General features: G+C 33.3%; 1 protein-coding gene across 22 annotated transcripts in view; it reads left to right on the top strand.

The window, feature by feature from the left end:
- VPS13B (vacuolar protein sorting 13 homolog B) overlaps positions 1 to 17,015 on the top strand; it is a 733,948-nt gene that overhangs the window by 127,301 nt on the left and 589,632 nt on the right. For 21 of the 22 annotated variants that reach the window (XR_012006520.1, XR_012006521.1, XM_072773981.1 and 18 more), the window contains one exon: positions 4,831 to 5,012. Coding sequence is in view for 20 of the 22 variants with exons in the window: in XM_072773981.1 (XP_072630082.1) it covers positions 4,831 to 5,012 (182 nt within the window). In the remaining 2 variants the exon portion in view is untranslated. Of the gene's footprint in view, positions 1 to 4,830; positions 5,013 to 5,617; positions 5,692 to 17,015 lie in introns of those variants that run through there. The other variant, XM_072773988.1, reaches the window with a different exon arrangement.

Below are 17,015 nucleotides of genomic sequence, written 5' to 3' on the forward strand. Positions count from 1 at the left end.
CCGGGATCATGACCTGAGCTGAAGGCAGATGCTAACTGACTGAGCCACCCAGGTGCCCAAGTTTTGTTTAATGTTATCTTAAAATGGCTAAGATACTTCCTAAGTATTTAGCCCTTCTTTCCCTGCTCCTGCCCCCACTCTAGGAACCAACAGTTTGTTCTCTGTATTTGGGAATCTACTTCTGCACTTTTGTTTAGTGATGTTAAGCATCTTATCAACTGCTTATTGATAATTTGTATATCTACTTTGGGGAAATATATATTCAAGTTCTTTGCTCATATATAAATTGGATTATTTTGTTTGTTTGGTTTTTTGTTTTTAGATTCCACATTTTTTGTGAAATTACATGGTATTTATCTCTGTCTGACTTCACTTGGCATTACACCTTGAAGTGCCATTCATGTTGTCACAAATGGCAAGATTACTTTTTTTAAATGGCCAAGTAGTAATCCACTGTGTGTTATATATATACACACACACACACACACACACATATATATAAAATCATATCTTTATTCATCGATTGATGATCACTTCGGTTGCATATTTTGGCTATTGTAAATAATGGTAGAATGAACACGAGGGTGCATATATTTTTTCTAATTCGTGTTGTTGTATTCTTTGGATAGATACCCAGGAATGGAATTGCTGGATCTTATTGTAGTTCTGTTTTTAATTTTTTGAAGAAACTCCATAGTGTTTTCCATAGTGGTTGTACCACTTAACATTCCATCAACAGTAGAGGAGAGTTCTTTTTTTTTTTCCTTCCATATCCTTGCTAACACTTGTTCACTTATTATATATATGTATAAAATTTATTTATTTTAATAGTAGGTATAAGGTATATCATTGTGATTTTGCTTTGCATTTCCCTGATGATTGATGATGAGTGTCCTTTTAATATGTGTGTTGGCCATCTGTATGTCTCTTTGGAAAAATGTTTATTTATGTCCTCTGCTGATTTTTTAATTGTATCATTTATTTTTTTGGTACTGGGTTGTGTGCATTCTTTATATATTTTGGATTCTGACCCTTTTATGGATCTGTCCTTTGCAAATATTTTCTCTCATTCATTGGTTGATGGTTTCCTTTGCTGTGCAACAGCCTTTTATGTTAATTTAGTCCTAATAGTTTATTTTTGCTTTTGTTTCCTGGCCAGAGGATACGTATCTAGGAAAATGTTTCTATGGCCAGTGTCAAAGAAGTTACATCTGTGTTGTCTCTCTCTTTTTTTTTTTTCCTTAGAGAAAGCAAGAGAGCCTGTGTTCACCCATGATCCAAGGTGGGAGTGGTGGGAAGGGCAGAGGGAGAGGATAGAGAGAGAACCTAAGCAGGCTCTATGCCCAGCTCCACATAGGGCTTGATCTTATGGCCTGAGCTGAAATTAAGCATCAGTGCTAACCAACTGAGCCACTCAGGCACCCCTTACATATATTTTCCTGTTTGGTTTTTATGGTTTCAGGTCTCACATTTAGATCTTTAACCCATTTTGAATTTTTTTTTGGTATGGTGTAACCAGGTGGTTCAGTCTTACTCTTTTTCATGTAGCTGTCCAATTTTGCCAACAACATTTATTGAAAAGACCACCTTTTTTCCATTGGATTTTCTTTCCTGCTTTATTGAAGATTGACCATTAGTTGTGGTTTCATTTCTGGGTTTTCTACTCTGTTCCATTGATCTGTGTGTCTATTTTTGTGTTAGTACTATACTGTTTTGATTACTGTAACTTTGTAGTATAAAGTCAGGGAATGTACTATCTATACCTTTGTTCTTTTTTTCTCAACAATGCTTGTCGTTTGGTTTTTAGTGGTTCCATATAAATTTTAGGATTATTAATTTTAAGTCTGTGAAAAATACCATTGGTATTTTAATAGGGATTGCACTGAATATGTAGACTGCTTTGGGTGGTATAGACTTTTTTTTTAAGATTTTATTTATTTATTCATGAGAGACACAGAAAGAGAGAGGCAGAGACATAGGCAGAGAGAGAAGCAGGCTCCATGCAGGGAGCCGGATGTGGCACTCTATCGTGGGACTCTAGAATCACACCCTAGGCTGATCAGGCGCTCAACTGCTGAGTCACTTAGGGGTCCTAGTATGGATTTTTTAACAATATTAATCCTTCAAAGGTACAACAGTATGTAATTTATGTATGCTAACAGTGTATATTAACAAAATTCTTCCATTGGCATGGCACATATATTTCTATTAATTTCTGTCATTTTTTATTTCTTTCATCAGTATCTTAGGGTTTTTAGAGTATAGTTTTTACTTCTTTGGTTAAATTTATTCTTAGGTATTATTTTTGATGCAGTTTCTCTTTCTGTTCATTATTAGTTTACAGAAATGCAACAGATTTCCAGTGTATTAATTTTGTAATCTGCAGCTTTAGTCAATTTATTTTATTTTATTTTATTTATTATTTTAAAGATTTTTAAAATTTATTTATTCATAGAGACAGAGAGAGAGAGAGAGAGTATGAGGAAGGCAGAGACACAGGCAGAAGGAGAAGCAGGCTCCACGCAGGGAGCCTGACATGGGACTCGATCCCGGGTCTCTAGGATCACAACCCGGGCTGCAGGCGGCGCTAAACCACTGTGCCACCGGGGCTGCCCTCAATTCATTTATTTAAAAAATTTTTGTGATGCATTTGTCAGGATTTTCTATATTATAGTATCATATCATCTGCAAATAGTGACAGTTTTACTTCTAACATACCAAAAAAATTTGTACCCTTGTCTTGTTCTGATCTTAGAAGAAAAGCTGTTAACTTCTCACCATTGTGGTGAAGTTAGCTGTGGGATTGTCATATATGTGGGCTTTGTTATGTAAAAGTGTTTCCTATATATCCACTTTTTTCAGTGTTTTTACCATAAATGGATGTTGAATTTTGTTACCTTTTTCTGCATATATTGAGTTGATCATGTGATTTTTATCCTTAACTTTATTAATATGGTGTATCATGTTGGTTGATTTGTTGGTTTTCAACCATCTTGGCATCCCTGGAGAGAATCCTATTTGGTCATGGTATATGATCCTTTTAATGTATTGTTGAATTTGGTTTGCTTATATTCTTTTGAAGACTTCTGCATCATGGTTATTAGGTCTATTGATAAGAAAGTTTTCTTTTTTGTAGTGTCTTTGGTTTTGGTATCTGGGTAATAATGCTGGTTGTAAAATGAGTTTCAATTTGTTTCTTTGTTTTGACCTGTTTTTGTACTCCCTGCCTGCCTTTAAGATTGTTTTCTCTCTAAGGGCACCTGGGTGAATCTAGAGTTAACCTGTTAAGTGGCTGACTCTTGGTCATGATCTTGGAGTCCTGGGATTGAGCCATGCGTCAGGCTCTGCACTCTGTGGAGAATGAAGATTTTCTCTCTTCCTCTTCCTCTATTCCTTCCCCTGCTTGTGCTGGCTTGCTCACTCTCTTTCTCTGAAATCAATCAATCAATCTTTAAAAAAAGATTGTTTTCTCTTTAACATTGGTTTTCAGCAATTTGATTATAATGTGTCTGGTATGAGTTTTAAGTCTTTCATGCTTGGGGTTGGTTGAATTACTAAGATTTTTTGGTTTATTGTTTAAATTCAGAAAATATTGACCATTATTGCCTTAAATATTTTTCTGTTTCACTTCTCTCAATTATCTCCTCTACTTTGGGACTCCCAATTATACCTGTTTGAGGTTTCCTGACATTGTCCCAAAGCTCATTAAAGGTCTTTGCAATTGTTTGAGTCCTTTTTCTTCTTTGATCCTCAATTTCCTGGAACCTTCTGAAGAGAACTATGAAATGCATTTCAAAATTGTCAGGGAAATAAGAGGGGAGAAAGCATTTATTCCTACATTTTCAGGCTCTCCATACATGAATACAAAATAATGCCAATTGGAGTCTCTTACCATCCAATTGTCTTAAGCAATACCTGTGAAAATCTGTATTAATTGGTCTTCATAGCAGTGGCTGGAATAAGAGGATTGATTGGGTTCTGAGGTTTTATTTTTTTTTTTTATTTTTTTTTTTATTTTTATTTTTTTGGGGTTCTGAGGTTTTATATAAGAGATGCTCAATACTCTGTGGATATTGTTGGCAGAATGATAAAGGGTAGAGGTTTATAGGGTTGTGAAGAGAGTAGGATGACAGTCTATAGTAGTATTCCAGTTTTTTTCTTTCTCTTAGTTTTTCTTTTTTCCACTTTATCTTGCATATTTCATTAACTATCATCTTGTTCACAGACATATTATTTTCTTATTTTGAAGCTTTGCTATTTGGAAAATTTAATTATATAAGGTACTTCATTCAAAAAAAGAAACAGACAAATAAGGAATCAGTGAATTTGATATTCCAGGGCAGAAATTAAAAAAAAATTTTCTGTTACTGGCAAGTAGGAACCTGGATATAATGTAAATATTTCATAAATAGTTGGTGAGGAAGTATAGGATAGAGGGCTCTGGATTAGAATCCCTGGATTTAAATTTTTATATTTTTACATAATAGTTCTATGATATTTGATTCAGTGAGTTAATAGATAACAAGACATTTAGAACAATGCAGAATTGGCAGTAAATTTTCTTGTTAACTAGTATTGTTTTGATTATTCTTTCTGAAGATTGTCTAGATTGAAAGACTATGATTGAACAGAGTGTGTGTGTGTGTGTATATATATATAAAATCAATGTATGGACATTATTTTATTTTGTATCTTTTTTTTTATTTTGTATTTTTGTATTGTAAGGTTTTTTCAATTGTGAAATTTAATGTGGAATTGCATATGCATTTGATTTAATTTAAATATTTTGAATGTCTACTATATTGTTATTCTTTCTTTTTTCTTATGCAGGACTGAAAGATCTCAGATTGCTATAACTGAAGGTATATTTGAACTTCCAAATCTTACAATTCAAGCTACAAGGGCACAGACACTTCTACTTCAAGCAATATATCAAAGTTGGTGTCATATCGGAAATCTTAACTCTTTATCAGTGAATGAAGCTTTGATGAATGAAATTTTCCAAACTACAGGTAAGAGAACAATCTTACTGGCAAAAATATGGAAAATTCTTATTAGAGGTTACTAATATTTTATTATTTAAATCCTTAAGTATAGCCTGCTGAACTTAAATTGTATACTATATATCTGTACAAATGGATATTTACAACTCCTGTGTAAAATTCAGGATATGCGAGGTAAGCCATTAAGGTTTATTCTCTGCCATCAATTTCTGGATGTATTTTATAGTTTCAGGAAGTTTCCTCTCCCTCCCTCCCTCTCTCCCTCTCTCTGTCTTATTTATTTATTTATTTATTTATTTATTTATTTATTTTACCAACTTCTTGCACAATTAACCCTTTGACCTTACATGGATAACTTCTGAGGGTATAAATGTAATATGTATGCTTGAAATGATAGCCACATCAGGTATAAGTACAGTATGTTTGAGTATGCTGGAAAATTAGAATAAAATTATTCATCATAATATTTTAATACTTGGTAAGCAAATTACCCTTTTTGTGTGAAAAAAATTAGTATTACATGTATTTTGAATAAATGAGTTAACTACTAAAAGTAAAAAGTCTTTGATGCCAATATAGGAGATGTTATCTTTATCCTGTCACTTACTTTGCAGGTGAACAAGAAAAACTTAAAGAAGGCTTACTTTTTTTTAGTTGCCTCAGTTTAAAATAATCATCTGACTTCTGTCGGTAGTACAAAAGAGCTTTTAAAGAGGATATATTTTTATTAAATAAAATCATTCTTATAAATAATAGCCTATGAATTTCTACTTCATTTCCCTATGAAAATAAGACACTGGCTTTTCTGTTGTTCTTATATGGTGCTTTTGAAGACTTTAAGACCTTACTATGGGAGAATATATTATACATTCTAAAAAAAAAAAAGCATTTTAATTAGAGCCCTTTTATGACATACCTAATGACTAAGGTAAAATTTCTTTCTTTCTTTCTTTCTTTCTTTCTTTCTTTCTTTCTTTCTTTCTTTCTTTCTTTCTTTCTTTCTTTCTTTCTTTCTTTCTTTCTTTCTTTCTTTCTTTCTTTCTTTCTTTCTTTCTTTCTTTCTTTTTTTTTTTTTTTGTAAAATTTTATATAGTTCTCCATTGTCAGGTTCTAGGATTTTATAAAGAATGACAAAGCAAATGTTTCATTAGCCTAGAAGTTGTTAACTTGGAGCTTATGAAAGGCCTTTAAATTCTTTGAGTCTTCCATAATAGAATGCAAATTTTGGTGTGTGTATATGAACACATAACCCTCCTTCCACACATATATACATATTATAATCTCTTTTTAAATTGATTTTTTAATTAAATGTAGTGAATCTATCCCTCAGGCAGTCATTTGACTTAAATCTATTTTTTTTTATATTAACATAATTACAACCAACTTCCTTTTGTTTGGCATTTGTCTGTGCTTCCTCTTGCATTCTTTTACTTAAAACTTGTCTGTTTTTATGGTTTAGGTATATGTTTAGGGCATATAGCTAGATATTTTAAATGAAATTTTATAGTCTGTATTTTAGCTAGCAAATTTAATCCATTGAGGTTGATGTAATTGTTTTGTGACTTTGTTTCTATCATTTTACTGTTTGTTTCTTTCTGTACTTTTTAAACTATGCTTTGTAAAAAAAAAATCGATGTTTTTTCTTTTCTGCTTGTTTGGTATTTGTATGTTGCTACTAAATTAGCTTAAAGGATAACGGCTGTTTGGGAAAAACTTGGTAGTCATTATTTTTAAAAAGTTAAATGTCAAGGGATGCCTGGGTGGCTCACTCAGTTAAGTGTGTGACTCTTGGTTTTGGCTGAGGTCATGATCTTGGGGTTGTGAGATTGATCTGCATTTTGCTGGCCTCCATGCTCAGGGCAGAAAGAGCGCGCCTGGGTGGCTCAGTGGTTGAGGGCTCTAATTCTTTTCCACATTCATGCCTTTGCCCGTGTTTACTTCATTCCCCTATGCCAGAAACATACCTGTCTTTTTTTCTTTTAAATATTAATTTATTTTTATTATACAGTTCACTTTTGTTTCTATTTTTATTTTAATTCCAGTGTTGCTAACATACAGTGTCATTTTGGTTTTAGATGTACCATATGGTGATTCAGCGGTTTTATGCATTATTCGGTGCTCATCATAAGTGTACTCCTTAATCCCGGTCATCTATTTCACGCATTCCCATCATCTCCCCTCTGGTAACCATCAGTTTGTTCTCTGTAGTTAAGAGTTTGTTTCTTGGTTTCTCTCTCTCTCTCTCTTCTCTCTCTCTTTTTTTCCTTTACTCCTGTGTCTTGCTCTTAAATTCCACATATGAGTGAAATCATATGGTATTTGTTTTTCTCTGACTTATTTCACTTAGCATTATGCTCTCTACTGCTATCCATGTTGTTGCAAATAGCAAGATTTCATTCTTTTTTAAGGCTAATACTTCTTTCTATCTGTCTAGCTAGCTATCCATATACACACCACATCATCTTTATCCATTCATCTATTGGTGGACATTTGGTCTGCCTCCATAGTTTGGCTATTGTAAATAATCTGCAGTAAACATAGGGATGCATGTATCCATTTGAATTAGTGTTTTTTGTACTCTTTGGGTAAATACGTATCAGTGGGATCGCAAGATTGAAGGGTAGTTCTATTTTTAACTTTTTGAGTAACCTCCATATTATTTTCCAGAGTACACCAGTTTACAGTCAATGCAAGAGGGTTTCCTTTTGCCCACATTCTCATGAACACCTTTTGTTTCATGAGTTGTTGATTTTAGTCATCCTGACAAGTGTGAGGTGCTACCTCTCATAATTTTAATTTCCCTGATGATAAGTGATGTTGAGCATCTTTTCATGAGTCTGTTGACCATCAGGATGTCTTTTTTGGAAAAATGTCTATTCATATTTTCTGCCCATTTTTTAGTTGGGTTATTTTTTTGAGTGTTGATTTGTATACGTTCTTTACTTTGAATACTAACCCTTTATCAGATAGGTCATTTGCAAATATATTCTCTCATTATGTAGGTTGCCTTTTAGTGTTGTTGATTGTTTCCTTCACTGTGCTGAAGATTTTTATTTTGATGAAGTCCCAAAAAATTATCTTTGCTTTTGTTTCCCTTGCTTCAGGAGATATATCTAGAAAGAAGTTGCTCTGGCTGATGTCAGAGAGATTACTGCCCGTGTTCTCTTCTTGGATTTTTGTGGTTTCAGATCTCACAGGTCTTTCATCCATTTTGAATTTATCTTTGTGTATGGTGTAAGAAAGTGGTCCAGTTTCATTGTTCTGCATGTTCCTGCACAGTTTTCCCAACATCATTTGTTGAAGATACTGTCTTTATTCCATTGGATATTTTTTCCTGTCCTTTTGAAGATTAATTGACTGTATAGTTGTGGGTTCATTTCTAGGTTTCCTGTTCTGTTCCATTGATGTATATGGCTATTCTGTATTGATTACTACAGCTTTGTAATATAACTTGATGTCTGAAATTACAATACTTCTCTTTTGTTTTTCTTTTGCAAAATTGCTTTGGCTATTAAGGTCTTTGGTGGTTCTGTACAAATCTTAGTATGGTTCTAGTTCTGTGAAAAATACTGTAATCCCTATCAAAATTTTAGATTTCAAAATTTTTGATAGGGATTACATTAAATTTGTAGATTGCTTCAGTTAGTATAGACATTTTAACAATATTTAACAATTGTTAAATATTTTAACAATATTTGTTCTTCCAACCCATGAACATGGAATGTCTTTCCATTCTTTGTGTCGTCTTCAATTTTTTTATTAGTGTTTTCTAGTTTTCAGAGTCTAGATCTTTCACGTCTTGAAGTTTATTCCTAGATAATTTATTGTTTTTGGTGCAATTATAAATGGTATTATTTCCTTACCTTTCTGCTGCTTTATTATTAGTATATAGGAATGCAATAGATTTCTGTACAATGATTATGTATCCTGAGACTTTACTGAATTCATTTATGAATTTTATTTTTTTTTCTGGTGGAGTCCTTAGGGTTTTCTATGTATTGTATTAATGTCACCTGCAAATAGAATTTTACTTCATCCTTACCAATTTAGATGCCTTTAATTTCTTTATGTTGTCTAATTGCTGTGTCTAGTTGAATAAAAGTGATGAGAATGCCCTTGCCCCTGCCCCCCAGTACCTCCTCCTTTCAGTTTAGTGTTTATTAGTGGGTTGGGCTAGAGGAATCAGCTGCTGTGCTGGTTGACTTTTTTTTTTTTTTTTTAAACCCTTTTCCTTATTTGCCTTTTACTCCTCCTCTTAATCTAAAAGCTCTGTTCAATGCAACTGGAAATCTTTATCCTTCTCTCTCCCCCTCTCCTGATATATTGAGGCTACGGGGTAGGAGAAAAGTGCACAACCCACCATCTCCTTCCCTTCCCCTATGCATTAAAATCCCTTATTTACCCTCTCCCCATTTCTTCCCACTCCTTTTCTGGCAAAAAGGAGCCTTTTCCCCTCTTTGACTCTAAGAACATACTGCACAGGGGAAATTGTCCCCATCTGGACCTGGCTCTACTCTTGGTTTTTCTTGTCCTCTTCTGCTCTTTTCCTGGTGCTCTTTTTCTTGGTGGGGTGTGGGTAATAGAACAGCCATGGGCTTTTGGGGACCTTTAACTATTTTTTTTTCTTTTTTGTTTATAAAAACACTAAACATTCAATTCCAGAGAACCAAAAATCCCACCTCCCCACTGAATACTACTAAGGGGCATGTCTTCTGCTCCATACCTTTCCTGTTTTTTCTTTCTCTCTTGTTAATGCTTTTAAAAACAAATGAGTTTTTTATATAAATAAAGTTTTAAAAGTGTGTAAAAAAAAAAAAAGGTTTTATTCCTGACCTTAGGAGAAAACCTCTCAGGTTTTTCCCAATTGAGTATGATGTTGACTGTGGCTTTTTTTTTTTTTTTTTTAATATATATAAGATCTTTATTATGTTGTGGTATCTTCCCTTTAGATTTCTTTTGTTGAGGGTTTTTTAACATGAATGGATGTGGGAGTTTGTCAAATGCCTTTTCTCTATCGAAATGGTCTTCTTTTTTTAAGATTTTATTTATTTGAGAGAGAATGTGCAGTAACGGGGGGAGGGAGACCAGGGGTGAGGATGGACAGAAGGAAAGAAAGAAGCATACTCCCTGCTGAGCAGGGAGCCTGATGTGGGGCTGGATCCCAGGACTTTGAAATCATGACCTGAGCCTAAGGCAGACATTTAACTGACTGAGCCACCTGGGTGTCCTGATGATAATGGTTTTTATTTTTTCTCATACTGATTTGAAGTATCATGTTGATTGTTTCGCAAATATGGAATCACTCTTGTATCCTGGGAATACATTCTGCTTGGTCATGGTATATGATTTTTTAAAATGTATTGTTGGATTTGATTTTCTAATATTTTGTTGAGTTTTTAAAATCTATATTCATGAGGGATATTGGCCTATAGTTTTTTTTTCTTTGTAGTTCTTTTTTTTTGTGGTGTTTACCTTGGTTTCCCACCTCATTTTCATTCCTTCTGTCAAAGCTTCTTAAAGATTTATTTTTTAAAAAATTTATTTGAGAGAGAGAGTATGAGTTGGCAGTGGGGAAGGGAGAGAGAGAGAAGCACTCTTTGCTGAGCAGAGAGCCTGACATGAGGCCTGATCCTAGGACCCTGAAACCATGACCTGAGCTGAAGGCAGATGCCCAACCACTGAGCCACCCAGGCACCCCAAATCTTCTTAAAAAGAGTTTTATTGAGTTATAACTCACATACCATGTTGTTAATTCACTCTTTTCAGGTACATAGTACTTACCTTGTAGTATGATTCAGAGTTCTGTTTCCATTACTGATACTAATTTTAGAATAATTTCATTACCCCCAAAAGAAGTTCCAGATTGTTTAGCTGTCACTCTCCAAGCCAAAAGTCCATCTAACAATCACTAATCTGCTTTTGGTCTGTATGGATGTGTCAGTTCTGGACATTTCATATAAATTACCATATGAAATATAGTACTTTGTGATTGAATTCTTTCACTTAGCATGTTGTTTTTGAAGTTTACTCATATTGTAGCATGTATATCATTTCTATTCATTGTTGAGTAATATTCCTTTGTATCTGTATACCATCTTTTGTTTATCCATTCATCAGTTGGTTGACCTTTGAGTGGTTTCTACTTTTGACTGTTCTGAATAATGCCATGAGCAGTCATGTATGAGTTTTTGTGTAGACATAGGCTTTCATTTCTCTTGTAGAATTGTTGGCTCATAGGGTAAGTCTGTAGTTAACCTTTTGAGGAACTACTAGATTATTTTCCAAAGCAGCTGCACCATTGTATATTCCCACCTGCAGTATATGAATGTTCCAGTTTTCCACATTCTCCTTATACTGTTATTACCTATCATTTTGGTTCTAGTTATCTTAGAGCATATGAAGTAGTACTGCCTCATTGTGATTTTGATATGCATCTTTATTATGGCTAATGATGATGAGCATCTTTTCATGTATTGGCTATTTATGTATTCTCCATGGAGAATGTCTATTTAAGTCCTTTGTTTATTTTTTATTTGGCCTGTTTATCTTTTTGTTTTAAGCCATGAGAATCTTTATGTATTTTAGATACAAGCCCCTTATCAGTTCTATGGTTTGGAAATGTTTTCTGCAATTCTATGGGTTGTCTTTCCACTTTTCTGAGGGTGACTTGTCTAATTTTCCCTTTATTGTAGCTTTAGGTATAATCTTTACATTGGATTTTGTTATCATTTAGAATGCCTTGTTTCTTTGTTACAGGTCCATTTTCTTTTACTTTTTGTTGTTTTAATAATTTCAAACTTTGCTACATCACAGAATCCTTCCTGCTATTATTATTCTGCTTGATTCTAAGACCAAGTCAGTGATGCTGACTTTCTAGATTAAATTTTTCCTTTCTCATTTTGTTTTCTCCATGTCTATTCTGCAACATATTCTTCTTACAAGTAAGAAATTTCTGTGTGTTATCTCTACTATCATCAAAACAACATTGTTAGGATGCCTGGGTGGCTCAGCAGTTAAGCGTCTGCCTTCAGCTCAGAGCGTGATCCCAGAGCTGAAGGCAGATCTGGATATTGAGTCCCACATTGGGCTCCCTGAATGGAGCCTGCTTCTCCCTCTGCCTGTGTCTCTGCCTCTCTCTCTCTGTGTCTCATGAATAAATAAATAAAATCTTAGAAAACAAAACAACATTGTCATATCTGAACTGAACTGTTACTGATTTTTGTCATTTTTAGAAAGATTTATCTGTAATTGAGATTCTACTTTACCATTTCATTTAAATGCAGATTGTGACTTATTAGTTAGATTTGAAATTAACTGTTGGTTACTACTAAGAGTTGATAAGAATATAATCAAATAGAATGCATATACCATAGTAAAAGTATTATGCTTATTATATATATATATATTTTTTAATTATTTATTTATTTATGATAGTCACAGAGAGAGAGAGAGAGGCAAAGACACAGGCAGAGGGAGAAGCAGGCTCCATGCACCGGAACCTGACGTGGGATTCGATCCCGGGTCTCCAGGATCGCGCCCTGGGCCAAAGGCAGGCGCCAAACCGCTGCGCCACCCAGGGTTCCCTGCTTATTATATTTATAAACATGAAAGATGTACATTGTTAGTGCCCTACCTACCTTTTCATTGGTGAGAATAGGAATTAAATTTCTGTTCAATTGCCTCTTGAAATTTTGAGTTTGGGAAACTGAGGACCTGAGAAATGCTTGAATAACAAAAAGAAAATTTAGTATTTTTCCAAAGAGAGAGAGTTCAAAGAATTTGATAATAATTAATGACATGCTTTTCAAATTCCAGAATTCCTTGCCTAGAAGATACAGTATTGATATTTATGTCTTTTTGGAAAATGTGCTAGGGGATGGCACTGTGTTACTGGCATAATGTACCTAATGGAGTGTAGGACATTTCTGGAAAATTTTAAAGATGAATAATGTTTATTTTGAAATCATGATAGCTAAGATAGTATGGTTATTGATTCCCTAATTATAATAAACATAAAGCTCTTAGTGAAGAGTGGCCAATGAAAAGTAGCAAAATAATTTATCACTCAAAGGAAATAAATTAATTTGGTAGTTAAGTTTTATATGTTCCTATTTATGCTGCCTTTTTAAATAGAATACTAAGGACAGAAACATAATGTTATTCTTGCTTTACAAGTACCGAATTATTTCACATTTTATTAACTTGATTAATTTTATAAAAATACCTATTTAATACCATATTTTTCCTTTTAATAACTGAAGCTGTTAAATAGGTTTGTGTGTATAAAATCAAATAATGTTGTGTTGAATTTCATTGCTCTTAAAACAGAATATGCCACAACTTTGTGCCTTAGTTATCTCATTCTAAATGTTGGATAATAATGATGCTTCAGAAATATGCAATATCAAATTTAATTTCAAGCATCAAATCTACAAAATGCCTTTCGGTAGAAAATATGTTTTCTTTAACAAACTCAGTATTATAGTATGCCACAGCAATGGGATGATTTTAGTTTGTTGAATCAGTTATTTCTGTTTTGTGATGGATTTAAGAGTTGTTAAGAGAATATGTGAATATTGAATAAAAAGACATGTTCTATAAAGCTACAATAACTTTTTCTCATCTCTTTCAAAAATTAGAATAAAATTAGAAGATATTAAAATAAGTAATACAAAGCTCTGTGCTCATGCTTCTTAAAAACAATTTTACGCATCTAATATTAGTAATCTGTATATTATATATAGATATTGGTGTAGTTTAAGTCTTACTGTATGTCAGATGATAAGAATATTTTTTTTGTTTAGTTGAAATTTAGGAGAGAGCACTAAATTGTAGTGTGGAAATCCTGTCAGTAACTAAGTATATGTCTGAAGGAAAGTCCGTTGTTTCATTGAGTTTTGCTTAACTTTCTCATCTATAAAATGATGATAATATCTTATCTACTCCTAGATTCTTGTGAGTACAAAATACTGTTTGTGGAGTTGATTTGTTTTTCTTTTCCTGGATATAGAATCCTGCTAAAATCATACATATGGGGATACTACCTATGGACGTTGTTCTAGGGTATCAGGTTCTTGGAGACTGTGATAAACATTGTCAGAATTGGGATTGATCCAGTGTTTTAGCTTAGAAGATAAATGGCAAAGGTAAATTCAAAGAGTAAGGCAAAAGAGTAAGGTAGGTTAATGAACAGTGAACTTGATGACTGAAAAATAAAATTCAAGGTATCGGTTAGATGTCTTTGTTTGGACTTACTAAGAAACTGTGCATTGTGCCCCTTTAAATAGCAATTTACAAGAGGCCACACCTAGTTCAGAGAAACCTATGATGAGCCATATATTCTCTCTTCTAGGGACTCCAAAAGGGAGTAGAATAATAAATTTATAAATAGGTGTTGCAACATGGTGGGATAATAGAAATTTGAAACCTTATCCTTTTTTCTACTTCTTCTTGCTTTATAGCTGTCTACTAATAATTTTTCCCCTAGTGAGCTGCATGCCATTGGGACTGGATACCATAACACTTACTTGAATTGTCTGAATTTGCTTACCTTTTTTAGGTTGATATCTCTTATGCATTAATTTCCCTGGCTTCTTACCAGTAATATTGATGTTGGCACATTATATGTCCTGTGTTACACATGTGAAAATTTATGCTTAGGACAATGTAGTGTTTTTCTTAAATATCATCCTACAGATAATCACTAATTAATTTGGGTAAGCTTAAGACCTTTCTGTTACTATAATTTCTGCTATATCAAACTCTATCTCTAGTAAATGAGACCAGAAAGATGGTAAGATAATTAGTTTGCTACTACATCAGCAATTATGTAATAAAAAAATAGCAAATATTAGAAGTCTAACTAAGGTAATAAATCATTAATAATAAAACAGAGCTGATCATGTTTGAACTAAATATATATTAATTGGGATGATTGAATTACATATTTTTGTTCATGTTTCTGATGGTACTCAAATCATTGAAATTCTAACCTTTGTCATTCTCCAGAAGATAAAATAGGCCAACATGGCCATTTTTTGTTCAGGAAGACAAGGACTTGCTACCACTTTCTCCTTATTTAGGTAGTTCATTGTTTTGTTCACAATGTAGTTCCATTAATTTGGTATTTATAGGAAAATTGCTTTCAGACTTTAAAATCTGTGCTGAAAGTGATCAAATGGACATTTGAATCCCTCATTCAAGTGATGTCTTAATGTTGAAATAAAAATCTACTTTCCAGAATGTAACTGTAAAAGTATTTTATGCAAGATTTCATGTGGGATACCTTAATGGTTGAATAATAAATTTTACCTCATAAAAATGAAATTCAATAATACAGTAGCTTTCTCAGCTCAGTAGCATCTGGTCTATTCTCATGAGAGCCAATATTTTCCAACTCATTAGGATCATGTCGTTCTGTATGTCGTCAACATTGACTTAGCCAAGCTACCTTTACTTACATAACCGCCAAACTATTAAATAGGTCTCTTGTGGAGTGAAGTCAAATATTCCTCTTACTTTACTTCTGCCTTAGAAGAGGGGAAGAAAATGTACATACTGTAACATTTAAACATCTGGTCTAAAACCACATCAGTTCAGTATAACTCCGAGGAAAGTTATGGATATGGTATTCTTCCCAGGTGTGCATATAAAAAGGGTTTTGGAGTTGTTGAATAATTCTTTAACCATTTAGGAAAAAGACTGTGGTATAGTGATGTACTTTTTCTGTTCCTCTGTTTGCAAACTGCTTATTTTCCCACATCTACAAAACACCTCCAACATGTTCAGAAATACTTTTGAGCTGTCACAAAAATGTTCTTTCCAATAAGGTAATGACTACAAATTTATCTTTGTCTTAAAAATAAAAATGTCTTGAATTAGATTTGCATTAAGAGATACCAGTAAGGCTTTTTGATATTTAAGTTGGGGTAAAAAGACTTCACAGTTGTGAATTTTAAGGGTTTTAAAGTGCCTGTATATGAATTTTGTGTTAACATGAATGTTGAATTTAAAGATTTCATTTCACTAGAACTCATGGTCAGGTATTAAAAGTTACAGTGTATGTGATAATTATTAAGAAATGAAGAACCACATAATTATTCATTTTTCTGTGAGTACACTTTAAAATTAAGAATGTACTAATATTTTCTGCATATGAGCACAATCCTGAGTATTAAATGAGATGGGCTAGTTTTGTGTTTAAGTGAATAGAGAGGAGAGCAGATGAATGTTCTTCCAGAATCCTATTTACTTAGCCTCACTTGTATGTATATGTTCTGGGAATCAGCATTCCCTATCTTATGACTAATTTTCCAGAACAGAGTAGCTCCTTTTACACTATAAGTTTTCTGTGCCTCATGTCTAATCCTATCATAGAAATCTTTTATTGACCCTAGTATTCTGAGATTCCCCTTTCATTGAGCTATGTTCTATTGGGGTATAGCACTGTACATTATTCTTAATGTTGGCCACCACTGGATTTCACTGGATCAGAACTCAAAATGTTTTTGCAGGGTTTGTGTGTACACACATTATACATTTACTTTAGTGACCTTATGTCAAGAGTATTCCTGAAATAGTGTTAGAAAGCTGAATGCCTGGAAATTGAATGATAAACTTCCATGTTATAAGAACTTAAAAAAATAAAAATACTTGCTTGCCTTATTGCTTTGGTATTCTTTGGACTACAAAATTAAGGGTATATGTGAGAACTATCTCAGATGACCAGTGACTAAGGAATAGGAGATGGTACCTGGTTGTAGGAGCCTACCAGCCAGACATTTTTTATTTTCTACAAGCTCATTGATTATTTTACTCTCAGCCTTGTTGTTTTGGTTGTGAGGTGGGGCAGTCACTGCTACAGAGGGAATTAGATGACCATCTTTAGTAAGCAGATGCAAAAAGGACTTGACTTTGCATGTAAAGTTAATTTTAGAGATATCCTTATATAATGGGCAAGAGTTCACTACTTAGTATTTATCCAAAGGATACACAAAATAGTGATTTGAAGGG

This window comes from Canis lupus, chromosome 14 (genome assembly GCF_048164855.1).
Source record: "Canis lupus baileyi chromosome 14, mCanLup2.hap1, whole genome shotgun sequence".
Taxonomy (NCBI): domain Eukaryota; kingdom Metazoa; phylum Chordata; class Mammalia; order Carnivora; family Canidae; genus Canis; species Canis lupus.